The sequence below is a fragment of the Argopecten irradians genome, chromosome 4 (genome assembly GCF_041381155.1).
Source record: "Argopecten irradians isolate NY chromosome 4, Ai_NY, whole genome shotgun sequence".
NCBI lineage: Eukaryota > Metazoa > Mollusca > Bivalvia > Pectinida > Pectinidae > Argopecten > Argopecten irradians.
Window position 1 is genome coordinate 37,762,069 of NC_091137.1, and position 27,393 is coordinate 37,789,461.

The following is a 27,393-nucleotide window of genomic DNA, read 5'->3' on the forward strand; positions in this document are numbered from 1 at the left end:
TCGGTTCGAAAAATGTTTTATTTTTTTATAATCACGCAAAATAGATTTTCTCCACAAACTAAATATATACCCTGTCTCTCGCGCTATTCACCTCTCTCTACACACACGTACGCACTTAACTAAATTCTCAAGCAAAGCTATAAGTCTTCATAATTCAAAATTGTATTCTATAAAGTCATAAATTATAACACACAATCAACAACAATATGATGACTTAAATTAAGTTGTTATTTCATAAACAAAACAAGAAACGAAACAATTAAGTCTTTTTTTCATAACACAGAGATATCCGCTCTTGCAAGTAGGTATTAATTGCTACGTTGCAAGAATATAAAAGTAAAGTATTTTTTAAATGCATTATGTGAGAAAAAAATGTGATATAATTAATATTGTAACAATAAATACCTGTTCCCAAAAGTAGATACCCTGGTAAATAAATCTGTATTACAAAAATATGGTGGTGACCGTAAATAATTTGGTCGCAAATACATAAAAGACCTGTGTGAATATTAATTATGATTAAAATGATATTGTATTTTATCAATTAAAATAAATTTCAAATGCAAATAATCATTTATTTGATTATTCGGCACCAACATTCTAAATTGATCTCTATTCTACCTATCGAAATTTCCTGAATTGGTTTTCTTTTTTCCACTTAGACACGTGTAATGTCATTGATGATCAGCTCTCCACAGCATCTCAAACATCATGGTTATGACGACAAGAAATTCATTTCTTATATCCGCAAGTATGATTAACAATTTATTACACTTATAATGACTGTAGAAAAGTCACTTAACAGATCAATCTAATTTAAATTTAATGTTCAATATCTATTCTATATAAACTTCAATAGGAATATAAGAGTTGATGATTAACACAGAATTTTTAATTAAATTGTTTACTCTGCAAAAACAGGTAAATTTACGAAAATTTATTTCTCCGATATTGTACTTGCCATCCGCATGTTACTCATATATATATTTATAAAGTACACTTTTGAGTTTAAAAATCCACTGAAAACAACACTATAACACTATTCGTTTAAACAATATTTATACATATACAGATCATTCAATGCAGATCATAACACTACATAAAAACACATTTGTATAATTCTTTGAAACATTCTTACCGTCTGTTGGTGTGAACTAAAGGTACTTCTGCTTTTGTTAAGTTGCCAAGGAGTTTATCAAAAAATACTTCACAAATGAAGAAATCTTTCAGTTAAGACAACACAATTTTCTAGCTTACTTATATTAGTAGTTGTCTTCAACAACGGGAACATTTTGTCATGTTAATCAGTTACTGGTTTGCCGCATACATTACTATTTATTGTTGTCATTTACTATAGCCATTGGTAAATCAGTGTTCTATCAGCTATGTTATTAGGGGAGAAAGTGACAGCGAGACTAAATGGTACTTTAAAACATTTCATTCATGATTTGTAAGCCACCCGAACGTATATACGAACAAAAAAAAAGAAACACAAACAACAAAATTGTCTTTAACTTATAATTAAAAAGAATGCACAACTTGAAAGTATCCTTCAGGAAACTCAAACTTGTAATAAAGCATCAAAAATAAATTTCCTGGGCACCTAATTTTACAAAGGTTAACTTTCAATTCAAATGGTAATAATATGAATGATCAATAAACAAGAGCAAGAACCACTTTCACTCCCTCTTTCACTTCCTCTTTTGAATAGACTCTCACAGAGGTTTATATATCAGGAATGCCTTCCAAACACCTGAGAAATAGCAAGCCTAACTTATCCGGTAAGTACAAATTTGTAATAGTGCGGTATCCACTTTCACAATTCATATGAAGAAAAACAAATATTTGTCAAAATTCATGATTGTTGAGAAGCACTTTAGTCCATTGTCAAAATGTGTTTTTAAATGTGAACGTTAAGCTTATAGCTAATACAGATGTATGCTTATTATGCAAATTTTAATAATAAAATGATGTTGAAAAAATGTGAAAATCGTGATGTAAAATTGACGAATAATAGCACGCTTCAAATCTGATGATTTTAATTGAACTTTCGGATTTCAATTTCTTACATGCAGAGATTTCAGTATATATACATTATTAACTTAATCAATATATTTTTTATGATTAGTTGTTATAAAACCTATAACTTCAAAAGCCCTCATACTTTACCAGAAACACCTAGCAGAATGATTTAAAAAGCTTACTAGAAATCATGTGATCTAGATATTTCTCTTACATGGGGTTTACAATCAATGAAATTATATAATTATATTATAGGTAAAAAGCCTCGGATTCCAATTTTAATCAAAGGCAATATTGATACCAAATATCCAGAGAAATTGGGCGGATATTTCGCGATTTTTCGCCCACGAAAATACAATGAGACACGTTATTACAAACCTGGGTCATGGGGTACCCTCTTGTACACCTAAAGATTAGGGGCCATAATTAACATATTCAGCAAGTACTTTATAGGTTTAGGACAATTCTTCCATCCTCATTATCTATAAATTGCCCCATATATTAAATATATAATATATACAAAATATCACGATTTTCTGGGTTTTCAATGGTGCAATGTAATTCTGTAAATAGCCTTCAACATAGCATCAAGACACATCATACAATATAGACACGAACTAATTAAAGTGATAACTGAATAATGAATTTGATGTTGACGCACATCAAAACAAATAAGATGAGAACCTGATGCTACAATCATCATCTGTAATGACAGAAAACGATCTGATAATGAAAGCTACAGGTGAATTCACGTCAATTATCAAATTCATCTATTGATAATGAGAGACATTTCAACATTTCAATGACATTATTTACCCTTTGGAATCTTTATAATCACGCCCCACTTCCTTCACTCATTCATCCCTGTTATTCCAATATGGACCATTCCAGCCTTTGTACTAGAAGAATCTAAATGTGTCTTCAGGGGTGAATAGGATAAACAATATAATTATCTAGTTTTAAAACCAGTACAATTATTCAAGTTAAACGAAAGGGATTTTTTCCAATTATAATCAGATTAGTAATGCTGTCTTCAGTAGTTATCGAGATATTCAGATTTCAGTCATAAACATAAGTTTCGAAGGCTTTCAGCTTTATCATCCCAAAAATGTTAACAACGACAAGGCCAAACATAATATTTATTCCTAAGAATATGTCTCTAAAACAAATCTTAATTCTAAAACTAAACAGCTTAAACTGACAACACAATTAACAATAAGATGTCAGAAACAATGACTATAACAATTTTAATTACAACAAATATTTTACACATTGTAAACATACCAACAGAACATTGATAAAACAGACTGGCAGTGACAAACGAGATTCATTTAACTCAATCACCCATGAAGACATAAATGAACTGTTCCAATTCAAACACTGGAAGTGTCCATTAAGAATATTCGGGGGTGAATGAGTTCCCTCAAAGGATATTTTGTTATATGTACGATATGGAACATGATGAGATCTTCATTCCTGACAAATAAAACGTGCAAGATTTAAAATATCTGAAAAATATTATAGCATTTTATAAATTCTTTGTTATAGAAATGAAAATCAAGGAACACATACATCATTCTGTTATGAAGATTGTAGAGTCTGTGATTTCATTGTCTGAAAAAATCGTGCAGCATTGTTATGAAATACAAGTATATACTGTCAGTATGTATCTATTGGTGGTGTATCATTTTAGAGTGATTTTACACATAATCTGTTGGATGAATTGTACACATAGAGTGATGTTAAATAAAGTTATGATGATGTTAAGCTCTTTAGCTCAGTAACGTTAGTTCAAGTTCATATACATGTACTTAAAATATGTTAACATATAAAGGCAACAAAAGAACTGCCACCTGTTTTTCCCCTAAGTGTGTGTTCATATAAGGAGACATTACATTAAAAACTGTATGTCTATTGAATGTGATGATTCATTTTGTAAAATAAAACACTAAGGAACTACCAACAATTTTAATTTAATTTTCTCCAAAATTCAAATTGCGAAAGTTTTCAACTGCTCAATTAAATCGGCTATACAATATGCCTGTTGTCTATTATGTTTATAATTTTATATTGATGTATGTTTTATGAACGGCTGGAAAATGTTATTAGTTTTACTAAGATTGATAAATCACATTATGTTCATCACACTTCAATATTATTTCACAGAACATTCCAATGATACAATTAGTGTGGTCAATAAAATTAAAAGAAAAAAAGAAAACCATTCCCTTTGTAATCATTCAAAACCAGAAATAGGATTTTCAAAATCATTCTAATGTATATAGCCACATTCACAGATTTTACCACTAAAATACATTACCCGCCAATGTGACTTTTAGAGTTATACATCTAGAAATTACTTTTATTAAATCGTAACACTACAAACAAGGCATATTACTTAAACAGGAAAAATATTGATGGTTTGATCATCTCAAAATATCAAAACTGTCGATACTTTTCATAAAATTTATCCAGCATCAAACTGATTTTCCATTGTTAAAACAATCATTAAAGCACTACAAAAATTAGTCTAATAGTGGGTCTATCAGGTGTAGGTCATCCTCGATACTCCAAATCAAGTGATCGGAACCCCTGGAGTGTCAAGGATGGATTTAGGTTTAACACATGCAAAATGTACCTACATGTACATGCATAAACACATGTGTTTTACAATTTCTGTACCTCAAAATTTGTTTTTAACATAACTGCCTAGCTTATATTTGACTCGAACCATTTAGATAGAATCTCGCAATATATGTGTAATATGATAGTATTAGTTGATGTGTTTATATTATATACAAGGCCTGTTAGATTAGGAATAATGGAGGAATGCCAAACAAGACCATTTTGTTCCAGAGAAGTTATTAAACATGTCAGTTGAGAACAGAATCATGAATATATTGCAGTATCTTTCTTGTTGGACTCAATTTTTGTGATAGGTAGGTTATTTGCATTTTCATTAGAATAGTTGTATTGGGTTTCTTCCAAAGTCATTTTTCAGAAACCCTAACACTTTTTAAAATCAAAATCAATTCACTTCAGTAACACTCCGTTCATTTCTAGCTAGACAACAAACTAATTATACTTCAACTAACCTATATAAAAGAACTATAATCTATTTCTACAAGTTTTCATTCTAATGCCTACAAATACCATACCGAGGAAAATAACTCAAATTCCACAAAAATGTTTGAATCCAACATGTATGAAATATGTAAGATTGTACAGTAAACCAATTTCCTTTCCTTTAATACCTTTAAAACTGAATGAAAATACCTCTCAATATTGGTGAGAAAGATATGAACTTCCCCTCAATGACTTCAATGACGAAAATTCATGAAAGTAAATCATTTGCAAAAGAAAGCTGGTTTAGTTTCCATTGCTGCCGAGCCGATCTGTAAGGATTTTCATGTGTTGATGTAGATTAATAATTGTGTCCCGTTCTGATGGTTGTCTCCTAGCTCAGTCTCTAATCTGATGTGTTATTTACCCATTTCCATGGTTACTCCTCTTTCGAGGCTGTCTCCTCTGGTATAACCATGAAGAACTTCTGTAGAGCTAGGGTAGCTTTGTCTGTAAACACAAAGTAAAAAACTGACAACATTGTATGTTAAGTGATCGTAAATGATACTTGTATACGGAAATTTATCATCTCATTCCCACCTGAAAATTCATATTGGACTGTTCCGGTCTTTGATTTAGATGAGTCCAAAGCTGTCTTTATGGGTAAGTAGTTAACTTAAGGACCATGTCTAACTATCTTGTTCCTGACTAAATTTTTTTTTCAGAATATAATCAAACAAACATATAAACTTGTATCTCTGATGTTTCATTAATGATACTGCTGACTCGAATTTGATGAGGTTTTACAGTATTGTTTTGTTTGTTCCTTCTATGATTCTTTTTAGGACGGCATATATATATATGGACATTTCCACTGTTATATGAAAAAAACAATTGAGGATTATCTCCCTTCGTCTGATCTCATAAAGAAGTTTTTATATTCCAATATGCAGAGAATTCATACAGCTGTTGTTTTTATCTCACAAGATCAAAATGAATCAAGTTCATTGTTTTCTATTTCAAATATATTTTATACAAATAAAATATTCTCTGGAAATAAAATTGCTATTCATTCTTAGCGGTCACCTGAATTCAGACACAGAATGAAACAAAGACATGCATATAAACACTATAAATATATATTGGCCCATCAGGCCCTTGAAGTCAGTCAGTGATTTTATAAATTTGACTTTTTAATCTATGAAGATTATTTGGTTCCATCAAATCAGTGAATTCAGGAGAAAGATTTTTGAAATGTTATCCATTTTGACCCCTTTTGGCCCCACCCCTCTCGCCCCTGGGGGTCGGCCAGGACCAATATGGATATGATGTTAAATGCTATCTCAGGTTCTACCAGTTCCAGAATTTCAGAAGAAGATTTTTGAAGTTTTAGCCTACCGGTATTTGACCGGTTTTGGGACCGCCCCTAAGGCCCCTGGGGATCAGTCATGGAAAATTTGGTAATAAGATTCAATGGCCATCACATAGAGATAATTCTGACTACAATTGACTAATTTCCTATTATAATGACTAAATAATGCTCAAAAATGTGTTTTCCATATAAAAACTTATATGTAGTAAACTTAACCCCCTCCCTAGGGGGAAACCTGAGACCCAAGGGTCATATAATTCACAATTTTCATAAAACACCTTAAGACCTGTCCATCTATGAAGAGTATTTGATTCTACCATTTCCAGTATTTAAGAAGATTTTTAAAGTTTTAGCCTATTTGCCCCTTTCGGCCCCGCCCCTCTGCCCCGAGGGGGTTGACCAGGATATTAAAATGTTATCTCATGCTTATAATTCTAAACAAGTTTGACTCATTTCGTATTAAAATTGAGCAAAAAATGCTCATAAATGTGTTTTCACTATATAAACTATAGTAAACTTGACCCCTTCCCCAGGGGGAAACGTGAGACCCCAGGGTCATATAATTCACAATTTTGGTAAAGGACCTCAAGACCTTTTAATCTATGAAGAGTATGTGATTCTACCATTTCCAGAATTTCAGAAGAAGATTTTTGAAGATATAGCCTATTTGACCCCTTTTGACCCCGCCCCTAAGGCCCCTGGGGGTCAGTCATGGAAAATTGGTTAATAGGATTCAATGGCAATCTCATACTGATAATTCTGACAATATTTGACTCATTTCCTATTACAAATGATCAAATAATACTCAAAAATGTGTTTTCCCTATATAAACTATAGTAAACTTAACCCCCTCCCCAGGGGGAAACCCGAGACCCCAGGGTCATATAATTCACAATTTTTGTAAATGACCTTATGACCTTTCTATCTATGAAGAGTATTTAATTCCATCACATCTGTGAGTGGAGAAGAAGATTTTTGAAATTATAGTCAATTTAACCTCTTTTGGCCCCTCCCATAGCTCCCTGGGGGGTGGGGACCGTATAATTCACAATTTTGATTGGGCCTTTATGCCTTAGAAGGTTTGTGCAAAATTTCATTGAAATTGCTTCAACAGTTTTTGAGAAGAAGTCGAAAATGTAAATTGTTTACGGACATACGACGCACGACGGACGACGCACGACGCACGACGGACGACGGACGACGACGGACAAAAGGCGATTAGAATAGGTCACTTGAGACTTCGTCTCAGGTGACCTAAAAATTGCTATTCATTCAAAATGTTCAGCTAAATTTTTTAAATGCCAGCCAGCTATATCTGGATCATTATTGAGAATATTTACCTAAAAATTCATAAAAGGTTTTTGGTTTGCTTTCCCAGTAGACAAATATTATATATACAGGGATACCACTGGCAATGATGAGCATTCCAAAACCTGCAAAATAAAAAGCGTGAATTAAGAAGGTGTTAGATTTGTTTCAGGTATTGTACATCATGTATTTTAGTTTTTATCTGTGTAGAGTTGACTCTCTTTGTGTAATTTTTCCTGCACATTCCTCAGTTGAGCCCTTGGACAATGTGATTTTCATTTAATCTTTATAACCAGACCAACAAGTGTTATAAACATTGACACGAACTGATATAAATGTCCTATTTTGCCTTAAAATCAAAGAAATTCATAAGAAATGTGTGATACCTGTGCTTTACTGTACTCAACTTGCTATTTACATATACCATGATAATATTCTCATCTTGATACTTTTAATGAGTTGTTGGTGGACCAGATTGAAATCAAAATCTGATGTTGAATTCCTCTCACTCAATAATTTTAATCAATATCAATTACAACATTTAAGACTATGCCTCAATTAAAACCAATTAGTATAAAACAATTAAGTTCAAATGTCACTCACCAGTTTCTACAGGACTAGCGATGATTGGAAGCAGGACCAGGAAGAAAGTAATGGTAACGTAAAGGATAGGCCAGAATAAAGAAACCTGAAAACAAAGATACAAAACTCTCATAAGTCTGCTCTGGTTAATGTAAAGGATAGACCAGAATAAAGAAACCTGAAAACAAAAATACAAAACTCTCATAAGTCTGCTCTGGCTAATGTAAAGGATAGACCAGAATAAAGAAGCTGTTAAAAAGGAAAAGTTCTATGATCTTTAAACACATAGTAGTTATTTTCGAAATAGTATTCTGGATCTGTATTGGGTGTAAGAACATGAATGGCAATAGCAGTCAATTGGCTTCAGGTTCATTGTGGTTCTACTGGAGAAGGCTTTCAATTTATCATGTTTAAAGTTAAGTTGGGAAAAATCGTCATCTCATCTGAGGAGGAACATTGAATGATCTTTTAATATAACCTTTGCTCTTCGACTTCATTCTTTTATTTTATTCGTCATTCATTTTTTGTTGTCATTCTGTTTGTAAGTTAATTTGGTCTTTTTTCTTTCTTTTTTTTTTTTTTTTTTTTGGGGGTACTTGATGAATTTATTGAAGATATGTAATAGTGTATGACAACAATTTGCTTAATATTTGTAGCTGTACCACAATAATACATATAATGGTAAACTTTGGTCCTTCAGAAATCATGCACAAGATAAAAGGGCAGGCAATGAAACCAACATATGTTATGTTTCACGGAGACTATATCTGTTACCATGTCACAATATGTAAGGTTCTCAAGCACAACTTCACAAAACTAAATACCGATAATGTTGAGTATCTGCAGGAAGCCGTTATGTTTTTGAACAATAACCACAAACAAAACAAGGAGATTGTAAACATGATAAGCAAGGCCCTTGTGTCTATAAACAAACAATAACTGTCTGTATTTAGCCGACCTGTGCCCTCTACTTGACCTGTGACCCCTTCCCACTCCAACATTTACAGCAGTATAAAACAAATGTCAGGCCCGTTAAGGAAGGCAGTAGAGAGCACCTGTTTCTATACACTAACATTATATAATCCTTCCAAGAATTTTTCTATTACTCTGTGGTCTAATGATAACAATTAACTCATTCACCCCTGAAGAAACATTTAGGCTTGTCTAAATCAAAGACTAGACCAGTCTATTATGGAATTTAAGGGATGACTCTCTTTTAACAGCTATTGTCCTTCAAGGATGTGTCAGGTTTTGATGGTGTTTTAGAAAGCCCAAGATCCCAGAAAAAAACCACAAACCTACAATCAGTAGCTGGTAATTGACTTATTTCAAATAATCGTAAAGTCACTGGCTTTGTTTTTTCTTTCTGATTTAAGCCATCAACAACAATTAGACATGATACAATGTTTAAAAAGTGTCTCGTCGTCCTATACCTGTAACATTTTATTTGAGTAGTAATTGAACCAATATCTGTAGGCCTAACATATGCACCCTATGGATGTAGAAGTATTAAAGAAATGTCAAAACCTCAACCATGCAGCCACGGAAACAGACACGGAGGGCCAGAAGACCTTTACACACAGACTTCTGTAAGTTGGACTATAACAAGTTTATAGAGGTCATTTCAAGGACAATGTTTTATCTAAATACCAGGTGTACAGCATTTCTTGTAAACAATAACCCCGGCCACAACATGTCATACACCAATGGCCTTATTTCTCGTATTATCATCAGTATGTAGTGTGAACCACATCTGTCATGTTCCCATGGTTACCGACCACAGCTAGCCCAGTTTAAATGTACCTCAAAACTTTCTTCTATCCCATTGTTTGCATGTCAGCTGCATTTTTTCCGAAAAATGTCATAGTGCACCAAAAATATCTTTCTATACAGTTCTGAGGTTTGTGGTTGTTGTTGCTTTTTCTAATTTTTTTTAACCTTTGTACCATATCTCTGTTGCTTACTATCATTCTTTTGCCAATTTCATTATGGGAAATTGTTCTTGTCTACATTCTTACTGAGTACTACAGCTGGTGAACTTAAGTTCAGACAATATCAATACATTAGTTTATTAGATATTACAGGGATTTCAATAGAACATAGAATTATTTCTTTTCAGTTATACAGTATCTTACACATTAAATGGGAAATACTGATCAATTATCTGAAATAATGATTATACATGACTACATGTAACAGAACACCATCAAACCACCGACCAGTTGCCAGGTACTGACTGCTGGTTGGTGGTTTTTCTCCGGGTACTCCGGCTTTCCTCACTAACAAACCTGGCACATCCTTACATGTCCCTGGCTGTTAATAGCAGGTTAAACTAATAAACCCAAACCCAACCCATCAAACTCACCTTAATTGGCCTTTCCATATTAGGCCGCGTCTTGCGGAAGTAAAGGAGAACCACAACGGACAGGCCGATAGACATCCAGTTGACGAAGCTCACGTATTTGATGAGTGCGAACATGTCCGCCGATACTAGGTAAAGTAGTGAGGTCAGACCCTACAGAATAACATCAATAGTGTTACCACAGTTACAATATAATCACTACACGATATTAACAGATATTATGTAACACAGAATTTGACCCAATAAGGCTGCTTAAAAAATTGTGATGATTAAGTACGCCATAAATCAATTTGCAAAAGATGTATATATAATAATATAGAAACTCTATTGTATAAATATTTTTAATATGGATTTCATTCAATGAAAGTGAACTTGACCTCGAAAATGGATGGAGGGCACTATACATAGGAAAGGGAGTGCTTATTGGAAGTTATTGGGTCAAATACAGTACATATAGCAAGGAAGTGAAAAGCTACTGTGTGCTATAACCAATGAACTATTTGAGTCAGTACAAATCGTAGATAGAACATTACCATGAAGAGTACAGCAGGCATAGGGGTCAGCCTCTGTATCTGTACCATACTGAGAATCTGGGGCATGTGACCTTCACGACCTCCAACATAGAATAATCTGAAATGACAAAGTCAAAATATAGGGCCACAACCTCCAACACTGAAATAACAAGGTCAAAAGTTGAATCTTGTACAAGAACTTTTATAACTCAAATACCTTGTTAATCACATTCATCCCTCAAAACACATTTAGGTTCTTCTAAATCAAAGAATAGACCAGTCCATTATGAAATTTGGGTGAATTAGTCCAGGATTTTGTTGATCCTCACTAGATTTTGTTTTGTACTCATTGAACTCCAACCCTGTGATAAATCATAACTTAAATTGTTTCCATAGCTTGACTGTATCTGAAGACATGTGCATATACAATCACTTTTATCACACTTACCTGGCCGTAGTGAAAAGGATGCCATTCACACCTCCAAAGGTGGAGAGTGACACAAAGACAGGCATGACCCACCACATCACGCCGTAAAGTCGCCTGGAGAACATCTACAATACAAACAGTGGACAGTAATTAGTCAAGACAGCAATCAGAGAAATAAGTCAAATTTTGTTAACTTGATCTCATGTACCAAGTACCTCATATATAGGCACTTTTAGAAATTATAATAGATATTATAATAGAAGTATTTTGTTGGCCATGACTTCATTTTTGCTGTATATTCATAATTTTAATATATGTACAATATACTGGTACTCTCTTGCTAAATTTAAGTTTTTTATTACACAAATTTTAGCATAAATCTCAACTGAAATTTCCATACCATATACATACACTGACAAAACATGACTGGTAGTATGAAATTAAAATGTTGACAAGAAAATTTCTGAGAAAGTATTTAATGCTTACCACAGCGACAGCAGCGCCACTCAGGATCTCCTCGCGACTGACTGTAGTCAGGTAGGCTACATTGGACAGGACATAGACTACGGTAACCAGGATGATGGAGATCCAGATAGCCTTGGGAAGATTTCTGTAAAGGGAGATAATTCAACATTAGAATAAGTAATCAAGATGATGGGGATCCAGGTCTAAGTGGAAGATAGAAGTATAGACTGGTTCCCTTCCCTTAGTTCTCTACTCTCCGCCAGGCTGCGCTCCGCTCACTAGGGACCGGTAGCGGGTAACCATGATGATTTTTTTTGATTGGTCAATCTACATATCCGGTTCGCTGGTATCACTTTTTTTAGACGTGGGAAATCCCTTTACGCACGAAGCGACGGATCTTAACGTAAAGAATAAATAATTTATTTGAACGATATATAAACAAAATTAAATAAGATCTTAAGTTTTGAAATCATTTCGTGCTAACAGAGTTTAGTGTGTTCATAGGAACGACGTTAATGACGTTATTTTCTCTTAACGGAAGTAGCCGTCTCCATGATGCGCAGAAATGATGCGCACTACTCTGGAGTTGGAATTCTCACTCAAGATGGCTACTCGCTACCGGTCCTCAGTGAAGCGTACGCAAGGGAGGTAACTGAGGCGGGAACCAGTCTACTTGGGAAGATTTCTGTAAAGGGTATAATTTATATAACAATACATAAACCATGGTAAATAGAGTGGAAGTCGATTTCATTGAGAGGGATTTCTGGGAGATAATTCAACAGAAAAATGTGTATACATGTATTTAGCATGTGTAAAGGAACAGTGTAGGGCAGGCGGGATTATATGTGTGAGTGATGGGTCATTAGCGGGCATGCAGGTATTTTTTAACTAGGATGGCGATCAAGGTTGCATTAAGGGGAATTCTGGGAAAGAGACAATTTAACTAAAATATATATATGTATTTTTTGTAGTTGTAACATTCATTTAGGTCATGAGTAGAAAATTTTGTACAAATTGCATAAATTTCCTTTTTGCAATTCATCAAAAGCCATGCAAACAGTACCGGTATAATAAATATAACCTTTAATAAATTTTATAAATCTCCTGAAGAACGGCAAGAGCCGTTAAAGCACTTTGAAGAAGCTGAACTATTTTACTGTTGTGGTTTTTAATAATCTTTTATAGTTATATACAAGATGAACATGTTCATATACATAGTTAGCACCAATGGTTTGATGCATGTTTACTGCTGATTGCATTTTTAATCGGATTCACATCCAACAAGTGCACTTGAGATCAATAACCCGACTAGAACACAGTACTACAGTACTGCTGATAGCTGGTACTGAGGCTGCACACGATATCTAACGTGTATATCCATAGGAGAGGACAAAAATGAAACCAGGACCCCCAAACACTAGTTACCAATTGAGCTACCTGGTCACCAATGATCGGTCCAGTCCAATCCTGCTGTTGTACACACATACCAGGACAAAAGTATCGTGTGATTTACCAAGAGTCTAAGACCAGTATGTCCTCAATTTCAAATAATATTCATTTAACGTTTCAACTTAAAATTTGAATTGAGTACTTTGTTCCATTATTAACTGGTGCAACTGCGCTATGGCCCTACGTCACAATGAGGCTATGTATATAGCTGTTCAAGTGACTCACTAATGAAAGAACTGCTCTTATCTGATTTCATTAAACATTAATGCCTGCAGACTGGATGTACTGAACATTAAAACTAGGACAGAGATATGAAAACAAGCCATCTGATGAAATGACTGATATATAGCCAGCCTAAATAACACATACTGTTGAAAAAATGATTCTAACAGCTGTTAAATAAAGCACATTTCAACAGTTAAGCCAGATATTTAATGTATTTTTGTTGTTTGTACTCTGCTGTAGCGGTCAACTGGTTTAAGGTGATCTGAATTACATGTACACAACTAGGGCTCCACTCTTGGTTGTGAGTTCGAGACACACAACTGGGACAGTTGCCAGGTTCTAACCATATACTGAGTTTGGTAGTTTTCTTTGGGTACTCATTGATAAGCTTTTATTTTTAACATTCAAATCCTAAGTCTGGTGTTCCTTAAATGACCCCGGCGTTATTGGCTGACATTACACGCAGTTAATCTATACCTTAAAACCCTATAATCCATGTTCTGCCATAACCAAAAAAGTTCCTAAATACTTTAAAGGCTAGTGCTACACATTAGAAGCCACAAACGTTCAGTAAATGGACAATATATTTTAGTTATAATACTGGTAGGTCCTGTTGTGTATATTTTGTGTATTTGCAGGCGGATATCCTATCTAGATGAATTGCTATAGTCTATATATGCTAATAACACGCACGCTTAGTATGTACAAATGGACTGTGAACTATACACAGAATCACTCAAATTGATGTAGGAAGATAACCATATTATTAGTTAAAACATTGATAAAAAAATACTTCATAGTAACCGTTGCTATAACCAGTCAATTTAAGAAATATTAAAGCAGGTATGCAATAAATTCTTTCATTTTTTTTTTTTGCACTTTCCTGTTTCATTTGTGATTCACAAACTGATCTGCTCCATACACACTAGCAATATTCTGTACAAAGAGAAGGATGTTCGGCTCACCTATTACCCTATAACTCATTCATCCCTGAATGCACTTTTAGACTCTTCTAAATCAAGGACAAGAACAGTCCATTATGAAATTCTGGGGTGAATCAGTCAATATAAATCCTACAATACATACTATATCCACATCTCTTCCCTTCAGAAGGATATGGATTTTAATTATTACAACACTTGTATTGCTTCCACTTACAGGAATGCTTTTTAAATTAAAGACTTCCTAAACCAACAAATCTCATTTAGACAAGGTTATTTCCCAATGAACTTGAATATTGCACCCTAAAATCTACACTGTAACCTTCACTTTAGTTTAAATATTCATGATTACTAAAACCTATTTTTAACCTAAATGTTCATGTAACTGTATATGCCCAAACTAGTGTATGAGCATTACCACATAATTGACGAACAGTGAGCTATAATCATGAAAGTTTTTTTTGTTGTACATGTATTTTCATAATATCCTCTTTGACGAACTTTTATGAAAAAGATACTTAATGTGTACCTATTTGCAGTAAACAGATTAAAATAAGTTTTAATTTTTTCTGCCTTGTTAACTCTGCTTTAAGAATATATTGCTTTTACCAAGAACATTTCCATATCATTTGTATTTTATAATTCACATTGCATCAATTCAACAATGATGATAAACTGTATAACTTCAATGAATGTATGAAGTATGTAAATGATCCAAAATTGACAAGGGCTTTATTTATCTATTTCTAACACTGACATTGATGTACAATTCAAACAAAATACACTCTATATTAGTAAATCTTTGTTCAATGCTTTAGTATAGGACTACCACTGAGTGCGTGGAGCATGTCAATGCAGTGTCATTTTAACCCTCATGTTTTTAAGTTTGAAGTCTTAATCTATCATTTCATTATTCCATGCATGTACCTGGCATATATCTATATATGTCTGAATTGTATAATGTATAATTCAGTAAATTCTTCCCGTGAATAATAATTAACATGCATTAGCAACAAGAAAATTAAAATCAACATCCTCATAAAAATGAATACAATATTTCAGGTACCCAGGTAAACTCTAGAAACTTTATTTTATATAGATCAAGAGCCTCAGATAATATCTTTTTACAGATAATTAACTGTCATTAGATGTTGTCTGGGTTAAAATAAACATGTCTTGAAAATGAATATAACTTCTATGATCCACTTGTTGTGTAGACCTATGGAATCTGTCGTCAATGTTATATATGTCAAGTTTGTGGCAGATAGTTTCATTCTGTTGTAAGAATAATGTTCAGATGTTTTTGGATGTCATATAATTCCTCCAATACGCACAGTTAAAACTGATCTGATAATAGCTGACAACTAAATCATAACCATTACATGTCCTCCAAAAGTCTATTGTTATATAGTATCAGTAATGTTACAGTATTCGACCTGATAAATGCCCCTGTCCTTATAAACACCTCTCCCCCTTATTTAGGCCTTAGATATCTCTAAAGTTCTACTAAATGCAGACTTAAAACTGTCTAGGTTTTCTATTGATTTTGTTAATTGCAAATTGATCATGACTTTATCTGTGCAATAGCCTAAATTTGATCCTATCATCCAGTAACCACTGGGCACTTTTTGGGTCAAATATGGTATGCCATATAAATGATATTCTTAAACTGTTATTTACTGAAAAAAGTAAAACTAAATGAATCCCAATTTCATGTTTGTGCTATAAAAGGTGTGACTTATTATTACACTTACTATTTTGAAAATACAATTTTTTTGTAATTATAACCACATGTGTAATACAAAGATCATGAAAGTAACAACTCTTATCCCCATAATAATAACCTGCTGTAATATAATTATGTATGTTGAAGCTGCCAGAAATAAGTTTTTTTAGTGCCAAATATATTTCCCTGAGGTCTAGCTGTTTTCAAAGTAAATTTTCAATAAGGTGGACCAAAACACTACTGATGCATACACATAATGTATAATTGTGTGTATCCACCCAGATCATACACATCCCTATAAGTACTTCCTTATTTCTCTTCCTTATTTCGGCCTCCTCGACACATTACAAAAACATAAGTATTATTCTCTGATAACACGTTTCAGTTGAATATTCCGAAAGATAATCAGTTTTATAAATAGTTATCTACCCATGTCCTTATTAGCGCCCCTCCCCCTTTTGATTCCTCAATTCCAGTTGTCAGGGCAAAATAAACCCTAGATATCTCCATTGGTTTTATATAGCACTTTGGAAGCAATTAGTATATGCTATCCTTCTAGTTTAATGCGTTATTGAACTTCAAATATCTACACTACTGTTCATATAAAGACAATGTTTATTACTTCTGCGACATTAAAACATTACCTATGGCACATAAAAGTAACTAAAGTATGACCTTTACCTTTAAATACAGACACAAATGTAATGAATGGGGTTATTCTTGAGAAACGAAGCATATTAAATGAGGCATGATTATCATGTCAATGTGCCATTGCTGTTCTGTGTATTAAAATCTTTATCATGTATAAGCAAGTTAGCAACACATCTAATGTATTGTTATACAATGCATACCCCAGAAACACATTCAATGAAAGAAGACATTTATGATCTACGCCCTATCCGGGCTTCAAATTCTCCATTGTCAGTACCCAACACTATGCTATTTTTAAAGATGCTCCACCGCCGACAGAGCATAAATGATATTCATCATTTGAACAATAATTGGTGTTTAATCGTGTATATTTGTGCCTAATTAACACAAAAATAATATAAAATGATTTATTTCGCCTTTGGTGCATGCGCAATCAGTACTTCATTCTATATAGGATATAGTGCCATGGAAATTTTTCGGGATGCAATTAATTATTTTTCATATATTTAACTTGAAGTCAAATTAAAAGCTCAAACTTTCAGTGGTGGTAACGGTGTAAAGTAAGTAACTTTTGTAACTTAAGAAAAATACTTAATCGTCTGCTCCTGTTTTTGATAATGAAAAATACTATATGTCAGCGGTGGAGCATCTTTAAAGCATATATGTGTGGTTTAATTACAACATAGCACCATATTCACTTCCTAAAAAAAGGATAATTCAGTTGTAAAGTGATGTCTGATATTCTGATTTTGATGACAAATCGTCAATTAAATGACTTGAATACCTGGATCACACTAACTAAACATGGATACAAATTGTACATTCTCATATCAATGGAGGACTGTTTCAACAGGAAGGACTATGTATGGTTTGAGCCTTTATGGCTCTCAAATCCATCAAATTTTCCAAACTGTTATTTAGTGATAATATTGTCGCATTTTAAATACTGAGTACATCCTTGATTCAGTTACAATGACCATATTTTCACAATTTATGCATTTTTCGAGTAGTAACCATGACAACTGAAGCTGTAAAATAAGAAAACAATTAAATACAGGATGTTCTACTACTAAATATGTCAAATCCACCCATCTAAATATACAGGTACTAAATAACAGTTGTGAAAATTTGACGGATTTGGGAGCCAAAAAGGGCCAAATCCATACATAGCCCTTTGTCTTTTTAAACCTTCAGGTCAACAACACAATGCCCTTTTATATCCAGTTTTATCAACATTCCAATGAAGAATTTAAGTAAAGGGATTCTTCAAAGTTAAAGAACATTGATAAATTTGGGGCCATCAAGGTGATTAAATCTTTGAGAATATACCTTTCCACAAAAAACAACTTTTGTGAATTTACTATTAAAATGGAATGAATTTTGAAACAGACTATTGGTGGTTTTTTTCTCTCACTCAAATGATGTCAAAAATTTTCTATTTCATGCATAGCATGTTTTGTGAGGCCCAAGGTATTAAAACCCCACTTCAGCTAGCTCAAATTTTGGTAATTGCTAAATCATGACGGGCGAAGTAGGTTAATGTTAGGTGGCAATGATGCAATATTACACAAAATGTGCAAAAACAAATCCAGACAGTTAAGCCTCAGTTTGTAACATGAAGTAATGTCTACGAGTCTTGTACATATATATACCTGAGACACACATGAATGAACACAGAGTGTTTAGGTAAAGTCTGCATTACTTGGAACATGATTTAACAAACTTTAATGAGAACCGATTATCATAATATCCAAAGAGCAGTTAAATCCTATTTCATAACTTACTAGCCTGAATAATATAAGTATAGAAATACATATATTGAACTATTCTATATTTCCACATTATAAAATGTTGCAAAGACTTTATCACAAGTTTTGTTTCACAGATAATCTACTTCAAGATAAAACTGTGCTTGTATATTTGTGTTAAATCTATACTGGTATATATATTTGTAAACAACATGTTTACTTGGTTACGTTTCCTCGTCAATCTGTCACTCATAAAGTCATCTTTTGTCAACCTTAACTAATTAATGAAACAAAAACAAACATCAAAAGATGAGTTGTATGCAAATTACTTTTAAAACACTCATAAAACACCAGTCAGACTACATGCATTGCTTGTATGATTTTTTCACTGACATTTTGATGCATCTGGTTTTGGCCGCTGACGTACAGAAACGCGACATTTGATATTGATCAACCCCTCCCCTCCAGTTGAACATCTGGTGCAGGTAAACATACACAGTGGCATCTGTCACCCCAACAATCATGAAATCACAGACAGTATGTACGTATACACCCAGGTCTAAACTTATTGAGACTTATCAATGAGCTGGAGGACAGTACAAAAACTTTTTCACCCACATACATCATCGTGGCACATCTTGATCACAGATAAATCAGCTGCTATGTAAATCTTCTATTTAGGTATACAAAACATGTACCAGGACTTGACAATGGCTTACTATATATTATTTGCTGAACAGCAAGTGACGTACATCTTAATGAACAATTTTCAAACTTACTTTTTGGGTTCCTTCAGTTCTTCAATTACAAAGTTCAAGTAGTTCCTATTGAGGAAAAATAGAAATGTATTAATTATTTAATACACATACTTTCAGCTGTTTTATACATTTTACTGAGCTTGAAAAAAAAAGTTAAAATAATTAATCTCTTTCTAGTAGAAACTTGATCAGTAGCTGCTACAGAAGTAAATATACCCTTTGTGTATTTAAAGGGTTTGGTTAGAGTTTGTTCAAATAATTCAAAATTGAAAGTTGATTTATCGAAACAAAGTTAAAAGTAGAGGTTTGTACCATCCATTGTAGGCGAAGAGACCCGAGTAGAATGAGAGAGCCACCTTTGTAATGTCAGTCTCCGTATGTTCCCAGGGATTCTGGAAATACTCAACTTCTCCTGCAACCAAAATACAAAGACATCCATTAATGATAATCATGTGTACAGTAAAACCTGTCTTAGTGACCACCTCTGTATAAAGACCACCTGTCTAATAAGACCACTTCCTTATGTCAAACGGCCAATTTCAACATCACTTAGCTATTGAAAAGACAACTTTTTTGTGTCCCTTGGGTGGCCATAAAAACAGCTTTGAATTTAATAATATGAAAATTAAAGTAACGGTCGAAAGGGTGTGTCAGTTTCTACAACTATTCAAATTTATTATCAGTTGAAATGCAGTATCTTACAACCATTCAAAAAATTTTGTGATCTTTTATTGCATGAATCTACAGCTTTGGTGCATAAGCATCATGTAAGTTTATTTAACTTGTTGCATCATCCTGTCAAGTTTATTTAACTAGTTGCATCATCCTGTCAAGTTAATTAATCTCGTTGCATCATCCTGTCAAACAATCTCACGACTGGGGGTTTAATTTCTTTCTGTACTACCAGAGCTCTGGAAAACAGACTAATAATTTCTAATGTAAATTGTAAGCTACCTGGTCCCAGTAATCAACAGGTGTGGAATTAATATATTACACTCTTATCTCTTTTTTGTGATTTCCTAACGACTAAACACATTTAAATATATATCCCCGTATTCACCTCATTTGAAACAAAACCATGTCACAAGCTGTAGGAATGGGAAAATGCATGGTCAGACTGAGGTTTAAACCTGGGACCTCTAGCACTACATCATATAGCACCCAATGTGCCAAAGCCAATGCTCTAGCTACAATTGTGCTACCTGGTTACCCTCCATCTGATCCAGAGCCATTATAGTGAAAGGTGGCGGTCAGGTATGGTGTTGTATGCATAGGAGTACAATTATAGAGTTCCATTATCAGTAAATAAAAGGCCTTATCAGAAAATGTTTTAATATGTGTTTTATGTGAAAAATGACAATTAATTGTTCAGAAAGAAGGTGCTTACCTCTGCCGAGCTGTACAAATCCAGTAACTATGATGAGGATAAGGGCAAGAACTTTGGCATAAGTGAACACATCTTGTACTCGAGTGGCCCATCGTACACTCATACAGTTCACAAACATCAAAATTACTGAAAAATAAAACAAAAGATATATTAAAAGCATGTATAAGACTTATCTTTCATTAAAGAGATGCCTTATTCCAGCTAATTAAGCATTCCTCTTGATTTACCTGGTATTTACAGAACTTTTCATGATTTTTCAATCATGGGTGCGCATGCAGGTACTTTGAACTATACTTCACAGTCACACATATAAAATTACATTTATATAAACAATCAATTAGTTTCAGGTTTAGTCTATACCTTGAATGAATTAATAGCTCAATTATGACTTACATTGAATAAGTCCCAATACGTCATGGGTTTTGAGATCCCAAAATGATGTGGAATGTGGGAGTAATTGATGGTAAATTGTACTTAACCCACATTGTTTTGGGATCTCAAAAAGCCTCGTATTCTATAAACTTTCTCCCCTACAACCCACCTCTCCCCTAATACCGTAACTGCACATTTTTCTTCATATTTTAATTTTATATTAGTATTTAATGTACATCCAAGAAGTGTTCTTTTTCCTTTATTTTGGTCAGGATATTAATGTGGTCGACATGTTTCGACCGCTAGGCGGTCGTCATCAGGACGACTTTAACAAATTTTATCTACCCTGAAGTACACATTTGCGGTTCAAATTGGTTACAGTTGTTAAGTTAACATTGTAACGTTATAGATACATAGCATTGTGACATCATAATTACTTAGGACTCTTGTGATGGACATTGTATTTATAACCATTGGCAGTTTTAATAGATTGATTAGCTAACATTCAATGTGGATCTAAAGAAAGTTCGTGTATCATATCTAAAAGTAGGAACTATATGCACATACAGTGTATATGTAGACATCTTTTTCAATTTCAAGAACATATGTGTAAAAATAAGATCTAAAATTGATGCTATCAAGACTTTTGATAAGGCTATATATTAGTATTTAATGTGTATAACTATTTTTTTGCCTCACTGGGCCCATATATTTTGCCAAATGTCTCGATTGTACATATTTGTTTTTAAATTCTGAAAGTGAATTTATCTTTGACCTTTAAACTATTAGAGAAAACCAGGTGCAGAATTTGATGATGTGTCATTATTTCAATATTATATGAAAATTGCCACAAATCATATCTTGATAACTGTTACAACCAAGTTAGAATTAATATTGTCGCACCTGATCATACAACTTCAGATGTGTCATCTTTTCATTTTATTTTTTTTTTATCTGCAGACCATTAGTTGACAGTCCTTTTATAAAAAACATGTGAATTTTTATCAAAATGTACTTTAAAAAATGTACATTTAATATGGTATATTAAAAATGTGAAAAACATTTAATATGGTATATTAAAATACTTGAAAAACATTGAATCACAGCTGTTGTTATATTGCACAGTATTGGATGGCCTACAGGTATATTTGAACAACTTTGGATATACATGTATATTGTTGCTTTAAAAAGGAAGGAACAATTTTAACCATTTATGAATAATTAAACGGTCATAGAGTTAATGATCGTCTGCCAACTATAGCTTATAATTATTGAAGATACTATAGAATAAGCCAGTACATTGTACTTATATGTGAAGTTTAATTTTCAAAGTTTACAAATATCATGATCATTCATATACTGTGAAATCTGCCTGAATGGCCACCTCTGTATAAAGACCACATTTAGGGTCCAAATTTCAATTTATAACACTATTCAACTCTTTAGCCATTAAAGTCACTTTTTATGTGTCCTTTGGGCAGCCTTTATAGACAGGTTTCAAAGTAAAGTAAAACATACTGTGACATTACTAATTGAAGTCTGCATAATCTAGTATATGTATACTGGTACATGAACATCCTAATAAAGATCAATTTTACCATGTGTTACAAGAACAACTTTTATCTGTATTTGTGATCTTCCAAAAATGGACAAACCTTACAATTCATCGAAGAAATGACATATCAATTAGATGATATACTAGTCTTAAAGCATCTTCCTGCGGGTATTCCCTGCACTGTCAAACCACGGTAATAATATATATATATACCCAGTCTTATTAGGGTCAATGAATAACAAAACAAGTTGAATGTAACAAACAACAGGGATTTTTTGTGTAAAATATTGTTTGCATGTATTCCCGTCTCCTGGCCCTTGACACAAGACTGGAGACTAATTAACTAAAGATATGGTGGCTTGATTGGATGTCTGCCAGCAAGTCTACACTATATTTCTATCTAATGTGTAAATTTTGGTAAAAAAAAATAAATAATAATCTAAATAACAAAAGCTACCTAAAGCTATATTCCATCATTTATTTTATCAAAGTTGTTTGAATACAACACATCCAAACAAAAACATGTCTGGCCTAATGTATCAAACCAAAATAAAAAGCATGTTCACTTAAGGTTAGACAGAAAATTATAATGGCTTACTTCAAAAAGTATTCAAACCAAATTGTTCATTTCTTGATGCTTGACCATCTGACAATTACTTTGAAACGTTATATAATTTATTATAATATTAATTCATCACATCCTGTACCAAGTGATTTAAAATGAAATCCTCAAACAAATAAAATACCTCTACATCCGGTAAGCCTAAGTTAGGAGTACAAACAGATAATAAATGTGTGTTTACATTTTAGATAAGAGTTTCCTTCTCCTCTTGACATAAAAACAATTTCCATAAAAATTACTATTAAATTAATAATTTAAGGGAGAGCAACTGTCAACGTTAATTCAGAAGTGCATTTTAAATCCCAGATTACTGCACCTACAACCTGAACTGTTAGTTTACTATTATCATAAACAAACGTATCTCGAGGAGTTGTGGAAGTCCACAAAAGGATTAAAGTTCCATATAAGGTTATCCTGGGGCCCCAGAATGTGGTGGCCATGAAGTGCTTAAGTGTTACCACTAACCCTCCACCTCTAGGTTGCAATCTAAGTACAAAATCCATGTGGCAATGCCACCACTTCCCTGCCCAAAAATTTGCCAGGTATTGACCACTGGTTTCTTCCACTCTGCAGACTTTCTTCCACCTGCTAAATCCTTAAATGACCTTGTATGCACCTGTCTGCTGAAACTTTCAAGAGGCCTCCTATAATCTAAGATAATTCATTCACCCCTGAAAATTCATAATGAGCTATATTCCAACTTTTGAAATGAAAGAGTTCTAATGCGTCTTCAGGGATACTGCATGCATGACTTAAAAATTCTTGAAATATAAGTTAAATTTGCATAGTTTGGAATTTCAGGTAAACACATATACAACATGCAATAACCTTGGTTTAACCTCGAAGTTTCCTATCAAATATAACTAATAGCCCGACAGCCACAATGACATAAACCTATACTTGGACATGTGAGGTTTTGTTGATGGAAGAATGCTGATGAAGATTTGATGGGGGCGCACTGATTTATGGGACTCGTCTAGAAGAACCCTGCCTCTTTTTGTATCAAAATTTGAAAATAAGTGTTCTGGACCAACCTTAAAAAATTCTACCGGACAGTAAACCAGTACATAAATAGATAAAACATTTTGCTAGGGACTGGGGTTGTATTCAGCAACTACATATAACAGTTTTCAAGCTTGGATGAAAAGCCATATATGTAGCATATCACCAGTAGAATTTCAAACATCTTGACCACTAGTACTCTTGGCCCCTTACAAAAATAGTGATACAGTACAGTACATATGTACGGAAATTAACAATTACTGTAAGTACAATAACACTACTAGAACACGTGTCATGCCAAATTTCAATTACTATAGCTACACAGCTGATCATGACTGAAGCCTGAAGGTCATGTTTGGAGTCAATAACCCAGTCATGGACATATTTTTCCAAATGATACAAAGTACACCATCTGATCATGATTGTTCATTTGGTTTATCAGCTGACAACCAGGGTCATTGCATGCTCACCTATTCTGAAAATATGTAGACTAACCTTATCAAAAACACATTCTATGTCTTTAAAGCAAAGTATATCTTGCCAAAGAACACAATTCAGACACGTACATTACAATAGCACAGGACAATTCTCCAGAGACACAAACACCCTTGGGGTAAGAATCCAACACCTTTTTCCTTAAGTAAACATACATATGGACACTTGGGGTGGACATAAAAAAAATGGAATTTAAATGCCATTGTTCACGTTGAAGTATCCAGATTTGCCCTTACTGAGAACTTTATATATTAGTCCTCCAAGTCTTTACATCTATTATATTTATTTATAACTGTAGCAGGTGAACATTGTACATAGCGATACGGTCGCCTTCTAGCTTCATGCTAGAGGGAACTTCCCTTAAGCTCAGTCAGTAGAGCTGAGCGACGGACCAGTAAGTCATGGGGTTGCGGATTCGAGTCCGGCATGCGGCACCCTACACTTGTCCTGTTACATTTAGTGCCGTTGACAACTGCAAGTCCAAATGGAAGAATTGGAGGCTTCTTCTGAGAGAAAATCTAAGATGATTTGTGTTCGAGGGCAAACACATTTGGAAAAGGAAGAAGTGTAGCAGGTTTTAATTGCCCATATTGAGATCATACAGTTGCCTTCTAGCTTCACGCTAGGGGAATTTCCCTTTAGCTCATCAGTTGGTAGAGTGGCAGACCAGTAAGTCTGGGGTCGCAGGTTCGAGCCCGACTGGTAGCACATGTACACTACTCTCTTCCTGTTACATACCCGGTAACTAAATAAGAGTTTGAATGAAATGCTGAAATAAATGTTCTAAGCTAAATCTTTTTACACGAGTAATTTTAATACATTCACATACAATATGATTACAACATTGGAATTGAATTACATGTTAAACTGCTCAGTGATGCTGTTCATACTTACAAATACAAACTGCTGCTAATAATCGAACTGCTATTAAAGGTTGTTCACAGTCTGGAAACAGTGGTTCGATGACATAATATGCGAAGGTGAGTGCAACAATTGCCTGAGAGCAGGGCCTCACAATCATGCACTCGATCCAAAGTCTTAGAAATGCCACAACAGGTCCAAAAGCTTCATACATATAGGCATAATCAGCACCCGATCGGCGAATCGATGTACCAAGTTCTGAATAACAATAAGCTCCTACCATTGAGAAAAGTCCACATAACACCCAAATTATGAGTGAAACTCCCACACTCCCAGCGTCCTGCAAAACCCCCTTGGGACTCACAAAAATACCCGACCCTATAATACTACCAACTATCACAGTGACACCATTTAATAGTGTGATCTTCTGTTTTAGTTTTACCGCTTCATCTTTGTCCTGATCTGATGATTCACTCGAATTCTGTGATCTGTCTTTCATTTCTATTGGTACAGAATCATATCGTTCACTTGATGCCATGTTTTGTTCTTTTATCAACGTTTCTCCTTCTCCTCGATTAAATCATAAAGTTTCTGTTATTTAAAATAAACTATCCGTTGATATTTATCCGTGTTGTGACTGATAATCCAGGATTGTTCGGTACAGAATGATGAAATCAACTTTTCACTCCTGTTGGTAGCGACAACGTGGTTAGTGAAACAAATATGGAAGCGTGACAAAAAGGTCAAGGTCGAACTTGTGAAAAGGATCTTTTTCGTTTATGTGGGCAAACCGACTCGGACAGTCTATTTCTTACATCGTGTAATCACGCATCAATCTCGATTAAATTTGCAGATATTCAAAAATATTAACAATTTAGCATGCATTTTTGTTAGAACTAGACAATACAGTAAATTATTATACTATTTACAAACATATGACCCTCTTATAACCAGTCATACCGCTAGGACGCACTAAAAGAAAGCAGTCCAATTTTTGCTTTGTTTTGATGATGCAACATACTAGACACTCCTGACCTATTTAGCAATCTTTATATGTTATGATAACCTGATCAATTCGATATCACAGTCAGTTTCAAACAGTTGTTCCGTTAAAGCGGTTCTTATTATCAGAATAACTGGTGTTATTTTACACCAGCTAGTCTACATGTAAGCCTCAGCCAAAAACCGGTATCAACCAGATTTTTATAGGTCAAAGCGAGGCTGACTTCACCACGTGTGCAACTTTCGATTTGACGCGTGGGCGTGTCGCAATACACAACAACAAGCCCATGTGCGTAGTTTGTGAATTACGAAATAAGAAGAAGACTGTGAATGTTTTGTATTATTTTGATGACGCTAAGTAGCAACAATAGTACCAATACGTATCAATTAATTTATTGTCGCACTGCATTTACAATAAAACATTTTCTCTGTAAAGCGACCGTGTTGTCATTTTTTCGGACAATGAGACTAAAGATAGCTACTAAT

At 33.8% G+C, this 27,393-nt stretch overlaps 1 protein-coding gene across 1 annotated transcript; it reads right to left on the reverse strand.

Moving 5' to 3' along the window:
• Positions 1 to 26,826, reverse strand: LOC138321559 (large neutral amino acids transporter small subunit 1-like). The gene is made up of 11 exons (XM_069265307.1): positions 25,939 to 26,826; positions 20,999 to 21,124; positions 19,924 to 20,023; positions 19,633 to 19,677; positions 12,135 to 12,258; positions 11,670 to 11,773; positions 11,243 to 11,339; positions 10,713 to 10,862; positions 8,369 to 8,453; positions 7,798 to 7,890; positions 1 to 5,595 (listed from the first exon to the last, which is right to left on the reverse strand). Exons 1-11 carry the CDS (start codon positions 26,441 to 26,443, stop codon positions 5,525 to 5,527), a joined length of 1,500 nt encoding a protein of 499 aa, XP_069121408.1. The 5' UTR covers positions 26,444 to 26,826; the 3' UTR covers positions 1 to 5,524.
• Positions 26,827 to 27,393: the final 567 nt, after the last annotated feature.